The sequence below is a fragment of the Tachypleus tridentatus genome, unplaced genomic scaffold, assembly GCF_004210375.1.
Source record: "Tachypleus tridentatus isolate NWPU-2018 unplaced genomic scaffold, ASM421037v1 Hic_cluster_2, whole genome shotgun sequence".
NCBI lineage: Eukaryota > Metazoa > Arthropoda > Merostomata > Xiphosura > Limulidae > Tachypleus > Tachypleus tridentatus.
Genome location: NW_027467782.1, coordinates 31,343,805 through 31,357,048, shown reverse-complemented (window position 1 = coordinate 31,357,048; position 13,244 = coordinate 31,343,805). Strand labels below are relative to the sequence as shown.

Genomic DNA, 13,244 nt, shown 5'->3' with positions numbered 1-13,244 from the left:
TACAAAACAGAATGGACATCTGCAGATTTAGACATCTAAACAATTACCTTCATAACTTAGGCTTCCAAAAAATACTACTAAACACAAATAGAACCTGTTATTTCTTTCCCATAACCAAAAGACTGAAATAACTTACTTTCATTAAATGTTTCTCAAACCAAGACATCTTTTGAAATTTTCTACTTCAAATAAAAAAAATTGCAGAAAGAAGTATTATAATAATAATAATAATAAACACTAATAAGATGAAGAAAAAATATTCTCATATTGTGTCAAGTGTGATGATATTAACCAAGATCAACAAATATAAACATTAATTTGAGAAAGTCAGTGTCAAAATACAAAGAACAAAGGCAACATCATGTCACAGGGTACAGCAAGGATAAGATCAAGTAATGTACACTTTTTTTTTCTGCATGTGATGACCATTCATGATAGGTTGGCTATCCTTACTTCCTCGGCTGGTTTAGTAAGTCTTCATTGAAATTCGCCCTTTTCCTCCTAAGTAATAAATAAACAAAAATGCCAAAAATGTATTATTTTTTTTTTACAAAATACCTACATCGATGAAAATTATTACAAAGAATTGATATTTTAAATATCTAACACAGGAACAGTCCATGAAGACATGATAAATAAAAAACCTTGACAGTAAACAAATTGTTAATACTACATTACCTACAAGGAAAAATAAAAAAGAGGAATATCGTATGTGATTCTACAGTACTTTAGATTAGTGGGAAACTTCTTACACATGAAAACAAAGAATAGGACTAAGACTGTGTTAAAAAGGCAAACTATTTTAAGAAAAGAAAAAGGACTCAGTTTACCATAGGCATTTAATGAAGCTTTGTGGAGCAGGTATCCCTAATTAAATCATTTGTTTGTTAAAGATGAAAAATGTCAAATATCAATGCTAAATCAGATAAATTAAATTTATTAGTTTTAACATTTGTTAGTACACGTTAAAATATCCACCTCACACCTGGGGCCACACGGACCCCTCGTATATTTAATGATCATAATGTTGAAGCTATGATTTAGATGTTGAAAAGTTAGCCTGCTGTAGAAACCTTCAACAAATCGCATACAAGCCGTTGTAAGCAAAATGAGGTGTTTTATAACAGATGAAAATCTACGGGCAGTAAAATAAACAGTAATAAAATAAATACTCCCGATGAAAGAAAGTCCACTTTCCAAAAGCGTCTGGGTTATTGATTTTTCTATTCTTTTAAACGTTAGGTTTAAAAAAAACAACACAATTAGTCTACCTAGTCTGCAATCGTAAACCTAAACCAGAGAATTTCCTTTGTGCTCACAACTAATTATCTAAACATAGTATATATGATACGTCTATAAAGTACCTGTTTAAAGTTTTAAACTTGTCATGCAGCTAAATATTTAACATACACGTACATTGGGCAGAAAATCATACTTACTTCAATGGTGTAACAGTAGTAGGAATCTCAGTTGATGTGCTTCTTGTGTGTTTGATACCAGTAACGCTTCGCTCTTTAGCCATTTCATTAATTAAACCTTTCATAATATAATTAAGAGTTTCTTTCAGTACAATATCATGCATAAATTTCTTTCTTGAGCGAAAGGAAAATTGTGAATTGTTTTTAGTGTGCTCTTCTGTGCTTCTTGTATGATTGATACCAGTAACGCTTCGCTCTTTAGCCATTTCATTAATTAAACGTTTCATAATATAATTAAGAGTTTCTTTGAGTATAATTTCATGCATAAATTTCTTTCTTGAGCGAAAGGAAAATTGTGAATTGTTTTTAGTGTGCTCTTCTTTGTTGGCGTCTTTGTTCACGGGTATATCAATTTTCTTTAATTCAGAACCACTTCCGTACGAAGGCCGCTGGTCTAGTCTGTAATCGTGGTTATACTTTTCAGGATTATAACGATTAGATCCAACTAAATCACGATATTTTTTTGAAGCATTCATTATCCAATTGGCTAAATATTGATACATTTGTTTATTTTTATGCGTTACTGGAGGGATGCCATTCTGTTTATTGTACCCTTGATTTGCTCTTTTCAGTAGTTCGATTTTATCCCAAAAAAGTTTCTGGATTGTCCCATTATAACTGAAATTGTTTTTAGTGTGCTCTTCTTTGTCGGCGTCTCCGTAATTAAACTTTTTGTAATGTTTATTATGAGTTTTGTTTAGAAATTTGTATATACTTTGATCTTTCATGGGTATATCAATTTTCTTTAATTCAGAACTACTTCCGTAGGATGGCCGCTGATCTAGTCTGTAATCGTGGTTATACTGTTCAGGATTATTACGATCAGATCCAACGAAATCAAGATATTTTTTTGAAGTATTCATTATCCAATTGCCTAAATATTGATACATTAGTTTATTTTTATGCGTTACTGCAGGGATGTCATTCTGCTTATTGTACCCTTGATTTGGTATTTTCGGTAGTTCGTTTTTATCAGTGGAAGAAGACTTGTCAGGATAAAGATTGTCATATATCTTCTGTCCTTCCACCACTGTGGCAACCAAAACCAGGCAAGCAAATCTAAGAATACGTTGCCAAAACATGGGTTTGTAATTCTGAAAATAAAGTGAACAAATAGATAAATATTAGTGATGATAATCACCTTTCTTTTCATAATAGTAATAAAAGATTTAATAAAAAACAATGATGAGTGTAATACGACAATAATATTCGAGTTTTTGTTTCTTATAATATAACACGAACCTTTAAGACTTGAGTGTATAATGTAGCACGTTGCAGAAGCTGGTGGTCGCTAGCACAGTGTTTAATAGATCACTAAATACATTACACTAACGTAAAGTGGCCTGAGTGTGGCATTGTCGTTACCATAGCAGATTAGGGAATCGAGGATCTCGAGTTCGAGATATGATGCTGACAAACACGATCTGCGTTTCATGTTGTGGTGTGTTATAAAAGTATCAGCGAATAGTGCTATATATTTAAGGATAGCCACCCCAAGGATTCATATCCATTGGGACCATGAGATAAAGAAGCCAAAAACACGTTACTTCGTGCCACCCCATACGTGTAAGAGAAAACTAAATGTTTGTCAAAAGACTTGTTTAAACTAAGATTAAACCTAATGTAAAACATTAAAATGATATATATAACGGAGAGAAAATGAAACGTATCGATTATTTAAGAAAACACTGACAAGGTGTTGGAAGTGTTAAAACTTGTGTATAAATAAGGGAACAATTAATAATATATTACCCAAAGCTGTCCTCGTATGTTTGCTAACTAAAGTATTAGGTTTCGCGTGGATTATTAGGTTGATAACTATGTCGGCATTTAGTTTGTTAGTTTGTTTTTGAATTTCGCACAAAGCTACTCGAGGGCTATCTGTGCTAGCTGTCCCTAATTTAGTAGTGTAAGACTAGAGGGAATTTTAAACTTAAAAAACAAAAACAAATAATAAAAAACAAACCTCTTTAATTGATGGACTCTCTGTAGTAGCAAACAGCAAATATTTGATCAACTTCATGGCTCAAGTTTTAATTCGATACTTTCAGTCTCTTTCTTAACAACAGCATTAGGTTAATAATAATTACTAGGCAACATGACGTATAGACTATTGTTGGAAGGCATTGTTACTAAAACGCGCTCTCTCGCTTATGTATGCATCGTTATATTGGGAACACTTTGTTTTCTCTTTACACAGACTCATTTATTAAAAAACATGCGCGATCTTGCACATGCGTGTCTGTCTGTCGATTTGCTAGTACGATAACACTGAAGTTTTACAGTATTTGGTGTGACGGGGATTCGAAACCGCGACCCTCGGATTACGAGTCAAGTGCCTTACCAACCTGGCTATATCCCATGTGTGTGTGTGTATGTGTGGTTTTTTGTTTTTTTTCTCAAAGCCACATCTGGCTTTTGCTGAGTCTATCGAGCGGAATGAAAACCCTAATTTTAGCGTTGTAAATCCTAGACTTCCCGCTATACCAGAAGGAGACATTAGAGAAGAAGCTTTGTTTATTATTAAGAACGAAGTTAAATCATGGGCTATCTGTGCTCTTCCCACTGCCGATATTAGAACCGAAATTTGTGTTGGAAAGACTGGATATGTATAATTATATATATAATTAGTATAAAACTTGACGTTCCCCAATGGCACATGGGTATATCTACGGAATTATGATAAAACTAGAAACCGGGTGTCGATATACGTGATGGGCATAGCACAGACAAACCGTGGTGTACCACTGTTCTTAGCTCCAAACAAACTGAAAACAACATTTGACTATTTGTAGGTCAAAATATTGAATAAAATAAATAAAGATATAAATATATATGAAGATCAATATGACCGTAATATTCATATGGGGCTGAGTTGTATACGTTAATGTTCGTTTCTTATGTAAACCAAATCATTGACATATTCAGTTTAAAATGTTTGAAATTTTGTCAATTAGTCATTTTGTTTGTTTGTGTTTTTATAGTAAAACCACAATGGACTGTTTGCTATGACTACCTAGAGGAATACCGAATTATGGCGTTGTGTGTGTGTTGTTTTTTTTTTTTATTTCAGCAAAACCACATCGAGCTATCTGCTGTGTCCACCAAGAGGAATCGAACTTCTGATTTTACCGTTCTAAATCCGTAAACTTATCGCTGTATCAGAGAGGGCCTGTGGCATTATAAGTTCATAGACTCACCGCTGTTAATTAGTTTGTTCCCAAGGTTAATTAACATTTATAATAACCGATTCATTAGGATGGTGTTACAAATGTACAACCAAATGATGAACATGTATTAAGGAAATTTTCTAGAACATTCGTCTTTAGATAAATTTGGAAAAATCACAGGTAAGGTGTTTATAAAATCAGAAAACTGGAATTGCCATTGTTGGTGCTTTCATCACTACTATATTGTCCAAATGCCTTTAGTCATTGAAGTATGCCCCTAGTTAATGCTCTAGTGATAAATTATTAAAGCAAAGACTGCAAGTTTCTGTTTGCCTTTGACACGAGTGTTATGAATATAATAATGGTTATATTACAGACATCCAATATTTTGGAGTCGTGTGCTTGCGGCTTATACTGAAAACGTTTACTGCGAAACGAAAAAGCACAAGCCATTTTTCACTTCATCGAGCACTGTTCGTATTGTTGAGAATTCGTCAACAGAAATCATTTCAAATAAATATAGGTCATGAGTATGTCGCATCATGACTCGAAAAAAGTACATCACAACCACTTGATAGGCTGCATGATAACGTGGATGAGTTTTCATGGCATATTTGAGGAAATATATTCATTTTCTCAATGTCATAATCCTGGCCACAGTTTGGTGTGACAGCAGATTCAACAGACACATTGAAATTGATTAATAATTGAAATAAGAATATTAAAGTAATTAACTATCAATGTTATTTTAGTGATAACTATGGAAATTTAATTTTAAATACTACTTTTTGGAAATAGGATTGTTCAAGAGACTTCATGGTGCAGAGAAAGGGCGGTGTTGTAGGTTATGTTTTCCAGCTAAGACACTTGTATTTTTTCCTTTTTTACCAGAGGGAATGTTGATGTCAAATGTAAGCACTAAAATTAATGTCCCATATTTTCTGAATTAGGTGAGTATATGTTGTTGAGATTGTTAATTGATTATTATTTCATTTAATTGCAAAGTTCAGTGTTTTGAAATTTAAATCATGCTTTTAACAATGTACTACGGGTAAAAAAAGTGTCGTATGTAGAAAACATAAATACTTCTCTTTTGAGGCATTACATAACCGTGACATTGTATGTACTAAACATTAATAATTCTCTATTGAGGCATTACATAGCTGTGACATTAGACCTATCATCGCCCAAACAGTAAGTATATGTTACACAAATTTTGAGTCAACAGTTTATTATTTATTTATTTATTGCTCATCAACCTTACATTGACTAAACGATTATAGCCAACATGATGCTAACAATATTTCAGCTTCTAATAATAAATAGATAATAGAGCAATGTTACTCCAACACAAGCAATTTTTTTTTAAAGTTGGTCCAATATCTGATCGTTTAGATGGCTATACAGAAGAACAATATGAATTCTGATGCAGACATTAAAACGATGAGAATGGATAAAAGAATCAGAAGTTAAGAGCACACAAAGGTTTATGTTAGACCTCAAAAACTAAAAAAAGAAAATCTGTCAGCTCTCTCGAGGTCTTTATTTTGCTATTTACAAGCAACAGCAAACTCACCCTGAATTGGAAAGGACCATTTGAAGTGCAAGAAATGCCCACCAGACTGGACTGTAGGGTGAAAGTAATCAGAAGAGCAAAATCTACTACGTCAATCCATTGAGGAATTACTTTGTGATGAAAGAAAATCTAATGAATGCAGTTATTGAGGCACGTATGGATATGGCAAGTATTGATGTCATAGATGTAGTACCAGAAGATAGTGGCTTTGTCATAGGAGATGAAGACCCATTAGATATAAGACTACTGGGTAGAGATAAGACATACAAGGACGTCAATATAAGTGAAGAACTGACTAGCAAGCAGAAAAAAAGAACTATAAGATCTACTCTTCCAGAAAGATGTATTCACAGATAGACCAGGTAAGACATACTTTGTGCAACGTAAGATCAAGACATGAACAAGGATTCAGTAACGGCGAAGTCTACTCTATGCATTGAGAGACCATCAAGGAGACTGCAAATATTGGTTCAGATTGTGAGAGTAGATTTTGTGGATGAACTGAAAACAGGCTGTGTATATATTATATATATAAAAGATTTAATTTTTTTCTAAGAGGGGCTTGTTGTGAGATATACGCACTGTTTGTTTTAATTTTATTACGAAAGTATTTTTTATTTTGTACTGTGCGAGCATTAAAGTAAGTTATTTTTAGAAGCGATAGTTATGGTTTGCTTATGAAACTGTTTACGAGTTATTTATTGCAATGTTCAATTGTTGTAAATTTATGTCATGTTACTAAGACTTCTGAATTTTTCTCGTTCTTTAAGTGAGTATTGCCACATCATAATGTCTCGTAGTTTGTAGAAAGTTCTAGGTCTTAGCCAACCAATATACACTGCTGGCCAAAATTGTAAGGCCAATGAACATAAAGAAAAAATATGGATTTTGCGTTATTAGACTCAACCACTTATTTGAGTAGAGCTTCGAAAGATGAAAATAAAAGGCAAAATAAAAATCAAAAACGTTTTTTGCATTTAATAGGAAAAATGTGAACACTATGAAATTAGCCGAAATACTAACTGGTCAAAAGTTTAAGACCATACCAAAGAAAGTCCTAAACAGGGTAGGAAATGCCCAACAAGAGGTCTCAACAGTGAGTTGCACGGCCGTCATAGTGAATACCTTGAAACATTCGCTTTGGCATGGTCGATATAAGCGTTTGCAGAAGGTTCGCTGGAATGTTATTCCAAGTGGTGAAGATGGCTTCACGAAGATTATGCACTGTTTGAAGTTGACGTCCATTTCTATAGAGTTTCCTTGTCATCCATCCACAATCATTTTCAATGTGGTTCATTTCGAGAGAACACACTGGATGGTCTAAAAGAATCACGTTATTCGACACAAAAAAGTCCTTTGTCCTGCGGGCATTGTGGATTGCAGCGTTCTCCTGCTGAAAGATCCAGTCATTTCCACACAAGCGAGGGCCTTCAGTCAACAAAGATGCTCTCTCCAACATGCCAATGTAGCAAGCTGCTGTTTGACGCCCCAATATAACCTGAAGCTCCATTGTTCCATGGGAGGATAAAACACCCCAATTTATGATGGAACCTCCTCCACTGTGTCGTGTAGAAAATGTCTCTGGTGGGATATCCTTATCGTGTCAGTAACGTTGGAATACTAATTTCATAGTATTCACATTTTCCCTATTAATCCTAAAAAGTTTTTTATTTTTATTTTCCCTTTTCTTATTTACGTCTTTCGAAGCTCAACTCAAATAAGTGGTTGAGTCTAGCAATGCAAAATGCACATTTTTTTCTTTATGTTCATTGGCCTTAAAATTTTGGCCAGTAGTATATGTGCTAATTTTTCTGGCCAGCAGTGTATATTTATGCAACCAAATTAATAGAGAGAAGTAAGTTAGTGAAAGTTATATACGTTAATAAGAGATGTAATTAAACAGGTCCAGACTGTGTTTGTATATGTAGCCATAAAAAATATATAGTGGCAACTTTTAAAGTATAATAATCACATATCATATTGTAATAACAGAGTAGAGATAAATTATACATTTTGCCAGTTGGTTTATAAAGTAACTGAACCAGCCCGTGTGGACTCATGATGAAAAGAGACGTATATTTAAATCTCTGGATATAACATTGGTGATTAATTGTGTAATGAGCATGTGATATAAGTTTGAATTGCTTTTGATATATTATTTTAAAATAATCGGATTATTTCTGCTGTTCATCACAGACACCTACTGTAAAGAATCGCGTGGCCCTATAAAATCCTGATACCCTGTAATCTAGGGCTCTACTGCAGGGCCAACTAATATCCACTGTAATTCGAAAATGTCAAATGATCAAGATCTTAAACTTGTACATTATCTGTTGTTAATGACCTAGTCGATTTGTTTAGTTACGTAATTGCATATGTATTTATGGTCAGGAGGTGACTGATGTTCGGAACATCGCTAACACTCTAGGTGAAAGCTTTTGCCGGGTATCTAGCACTTCTGCTTGTTCCTCCACCTTCCTGGCCATCAAGACTCGGGCAGAGCGATCACCTCTTTCCTTTTGAACTGACTGTTTCTTTGACTATAATTGTCCCTTTACCCTGGTGGAACTAAAAATGGCCCTTCATCGGTCTGCCAGTACGTCTGTTGGACCTGATGATATTCATTATGACATGCTGCACCATCTATCTCCTGCTTCTCTTGATGTCCTTCTGATTGTTTTCAACCGGATCTGGCAGGATAATGTTTTTCCTGATGCCTGGCGCCAGGCTATTATTTTACCTTTCTCTAAGCCAGGGAAAGATCCCAAGATTCCTTCAAACTACCGTCCAATTGCTTTGACGAGCTGTCTCTGTAAAACATTAGAAAGGATGGTTAATGCTCGTCTTGTTTGGTTCCTTGAATCAAACAACCTCCTCTCGCCCACCCAGTGTGGGTTCCGTCGACAGCACTCCACCCCAGACCACCTAATTCGTCTTGAAACATCCATCAGAGAAGCCTTTCTCAACCGCCAACACCTTGTATCAATATTCTTTGACATAGAGAAGGCTTACGACACAACATGGAGGTATGGCGTTTTGCGAGACCTCCATACATATGGGTTACGTGGCCATCTACCCATGTTTATTAAAAAAATTTTAATGGACAGGAGATTTCAAGTTCGTGTGGGTTCGACACTTTCCCGTTCTTTTGTACGGGAACTTGGAGTCCCTCAAGGCTGTGTATTGAGTGTTACACTCTTCAGTATAAAGATAAATGCCATCACTGAACAACTCCCTCTCACTGTTGCGAATGGGCTGTATGTCGACGACTTTCACATCTCATGTCAGTCGTCAAACATGAGATATATTGAGCGGCAACTACAAACCGCCCTCAATTGTGTACGGAAGTGGACTATGGCGAACGGCTTTAATTTCTCTCTTTCCAAAACTGTATGCATGCACTTTTGCCGTCGACGGGTATTCACCCTGATCCTGAACTTCATATCGGTGAAGTTTTGCTGCCAGTGGTCCCGGAGACCAAGTTCTTGGGGCTTATCTTTGATCGTAAACTGACCTTTATACCACACTTAAAGCAGCTTCGGGTCAAATGCACAAGAGCACTGAACATCCTCCGTGTTCTCTCTTCTACCAGTTGGGGGGCAGATCGCTGTTCAATGTTAAAGGTATATCGTGCTCTTATTAGATCGAAACTCGATTATGGATCAATGGTCTATGGCTCTGCCAGACCCTCGGCCTTAAAGATGCTGGACCCCGTTCAACACCAAGGACTTCGGCTCTGCACTGGGGCTTTCCGTACCTCTCCAGTTCAAAGTATATACATTGAATCTCATGAACCTTCTCTACACCTTCGCCGTTTGCAACTATCTTTACAATATACTTCGAAACTTCATTCCTTACCAAAGCATCCCACCTGGAAATGTGTTTTCCTTCCTCGGTGGGCAGTACTTTTTCAGAACAGACGATCTGTCATTGCTCCGTTTGGCCTTCGCATCCGGGAGCAATTGGATGAATTGGGTCTGTCCTTGGATAACATTGCAGATTCCATAGGTCGGCCCATCCCACCATGGCTTATTACAGCCCCCAAATGTGACCTTTCTTTCAGTCACCTAAAAGGCAGATACTCCAGATTGGAAGTACCGTCTTTTATTCAATGAATATCTTTCAAACAATCATTCAGTTCCTATTTATACAGATGGTTCCAAATCAGGTAATTCAGTGGGCTCTGCTATGGTTTGCTATGGGTCAGTAGTTGCGCACAGAATCCCTTCTACAGCTTCTGTGTTCACTGCTGAACTGTATGCCATATCTCTTGCCCTGGATCATATTGCAGCTGAGCAGTACTCCAACTGCACTATTTATACTGATTCGCTTAGTTCTATACTTGCCTTGGAATCGCTACACGTTAGCTCACATCCTATTCTCGCTGATATTCGAAACCGACTGGCCCATTTCTCATTAGCAGCTACTTCAATCCAGTTTTCTGGATACCAGGCCATGTTGGTATTCGCGGGAACGAGCTTGCAGACATGGCAGCTAAATATGTCTGCTTCAGCACCATCACTCCTATGCCTATTCCGTACATGGACTATGGTGTTGTCTTCAAGGCTCGGCTCCGTGCCAGCTGGCAGTCCACTTGGAATGAGCAACGTGACAACAAACTTTTTCAAATCAAACCCAAAATTGGACTTTGGCCATCTAGCTTCCGTAAAGCTCGGAAGGAGGAAGTTGTTCTCACTAGGCTACGCATTGATCACAGTTTTTTAACTCATCATTTTCTTTTATCTGGAACTGATGCACCAATGTGTAGTTTGTGTAACACTCAAATCACTATCAGCCACGTTTTACTTTCTTGCCATCGTTACAATTCTCAACGACGGCAATATTTTAAACATATTTTTCCCAGGGTCAATCTGTAACATTGGACAGAGTTATTGGTGATGGTGACTCTGTCCACCTTGATAATGTTTTTAATTTTTAATGGCCATTAACCTTTTAATCTCATTTAAGTGTTGCATATTTATTCATTACACCTTTTTAATTGTGGTTCCTTTTTTACAGTTTTAATCTCTCTCCTTCAATTTGACATTGGACAATGGCCAGAACATTAAATAACTCGACACCAGGACTGGAAAGGCCAACTTCAGGTGACTAACGCTCCTGTTTGAACTATCCGTTTGAACTACTCGTTAGTCATCCTGGCGAGTTGTTATTATACTTTTGCTGCATATCATTTCACACTTTTACTACTTAACTTTTAGTACAGGCCATATTGACTCATAACCCGGAACCAGGACTGGAAAGACCAACTTCAGGTGACTGACGGTGGTTTTTATACTTACCTGTTAGTCTTCCTGGCGGGTTATGATCATTACCATTCTGCTACAGGTAGTTGACAATGGATGTCAACATTGGTTTTTACGCCATTTTCTGTTTTAATTGCCGTTTTGCTTTTATCTTCAATTACTTTTACAAATTTTACTCCATTTACTTGACTTTTATCTTTTTACTGGACATTTGGCTACTCATTATTACGATTTTGCGGAGTGTCTTTTAAAACTTTTATTCTTTTACATTTTGATAATAGCTGCTATGACACATAACCAGGAACCAGGACTGGAAAGGCCAACTTCAGGTGATTGACGGTGGTTCTTGAACTTACCTGTTAGTCTTCCTGGCGGGTTATGATCATTAACATTTTGCTAGAGTAAATATTTTACAACTTCGAAGACTGGATGTCATCATTGGTTTTTACACCATTTTCTGTTTTAATTGCTGTTTTGTTTTTACCTTCATTTACTTTTACAAATTTTACTCCATTTACTTGACTTTATCTTTTTACTGGACATTTGGCTACTCATTATTACGATTTTGCGGAGTGTCTTTTAAAACTTTATTCTTTTACATTTTGATAATAGCTGCTATGACACATAACCCAGAACCAGGACTGGAAAGGCCAACTTCAGGTGATTGACGGTGGTTCTTGAACTTACCTGTTAATCTTCCTGGCGGGTTATGATCATTACCTTTTTGCTAGAGTAAATACCTTACAACTTCTTATACTCTGCCTTCTATCTTAACATTGTAGACTTGGTGTCAACATTGGTGTTATACTTTTTTGTTTTACCTTCATTTCCATTTATGTCTATTACTACATTTATTTATTTTTTTATTTTTTTTACATTTTTACCAAATGTCTGGCGCAGATAGCCTCGCTGCTTTGTGCCATAAAACACTAAATCAATCAATCTATCAAAGCATATATATTTATATATATAAATATACACCTAAATAAAGGTGTTGAAGTATTTGCAGTGAACAGTGGCTTTTATAAAACTAATAAATACTTATTAATTGTATTCTAAATGATGCTCTAGAACAGCTGGGCGATTTAAATTAACGACCTTATTACTTCTCACATCTCAATATCTGACAGTCATTTTCTAAGTACCTATTATATTGTTTTACTAACGTACTTTGTTTGGTAAAATGAAAGGATTTTAATAATAAAGAGAAGAATAATTTTGATTGTTTGTAGTTATGCACAAAGTTACAAAAGGGGCTGTCTCTGTTGTGCTGACCATGAGTATCTAAACCTGATTTTTAGCATTACAATCCTTCAGATTTACCGTTCTGCTTCTGCTACTGGTAAAAGAAGACTTACAAGGAGAGGAAGAAGAAAACATTATATATAGAAAATCCTTAACTTATATTAATTAATATGCTTGTACTTTGAGTATGTATCTTTTCTGATTTCTTTAACCAGTGTTATCAGAACATTGAGCCAAGTTAAGAAGTCGATGCTTATATTGGGCCAACGATTAATCAACATCTCAGGAGAAACGTACAAATTGCCTTTGGCCAACATCAGCCCTATATTTATTACTGTCTATGCTGTAAGTTACGCAGTATTCATTTACTCGATAATGAGCCGACTTTGGGTCATCATAGCTTCATCAAAGCCAGTGATGTACCGACAAATCACTCATCAACCAACGTAGTCGCAATCTTGGTCTGATATCTCGGGTAGTTGCGTAATAACGCTGTAGAACTTGTAATTGG

The 13,244-nt window shown here is 35.8% G+C and overlaps 1 protein-coding gene across 1 annotated transcript; it reads right to left on the bottom strand.

Annotated features, from left to right (window-relative positions):
• Positions 1 to 3,619, bottom strand: LOC143242891 (uncharacterized). The gene is made up of 3 exons (XM_076486497.1): positions 3,445 to 3,619; positions 1,440 to 2,572; positions 1 to 501 (listed from the first exon to the last, which is right to left on the bottom strand). The coding sequence occupies exons 1-3, from the start codon at positions 3,499 to 3,501 to the stop codon at positions 450 to 452; spliced, it is 1,242 nt and encodes a 413-aa protein (XP_076342612.1). The 5' UTR covers positions 3,502 to 3,619; the 3' UTR covers positions 1 to 449.
• Between the last annotated feature and the right edge of the window lie 9,625 nt (positions 3,620 to 13,244).

What these genes read in the sequence shown, in the direction of transcription:
- LOC143242891 (XM_076486497.1), bottom strand. Translation starts at nt 3,501, where the DNA reads ATGAAGTTGATCAAATATTTGCTGTTTGCTACTACAGAGAGTCCATCA. An exon ending in AGAGTCCATCAATTAAAGAG is followed by an intron (nt 2,573 to 3,444) that starts GTTTGTTTTTTA and finishes CTTTATTTTCAG; the next exon opens with AATTACAAACCCATGTTTTG. An exon ending in ACTACTGTTACACCATTGAA is followed by an intron (nt 502 to 1,439) that starts GTAAGTATGATT and finishes TTTATTACTTAG; the next exon opens with GAGGAAAAGGGCGAATTTCA.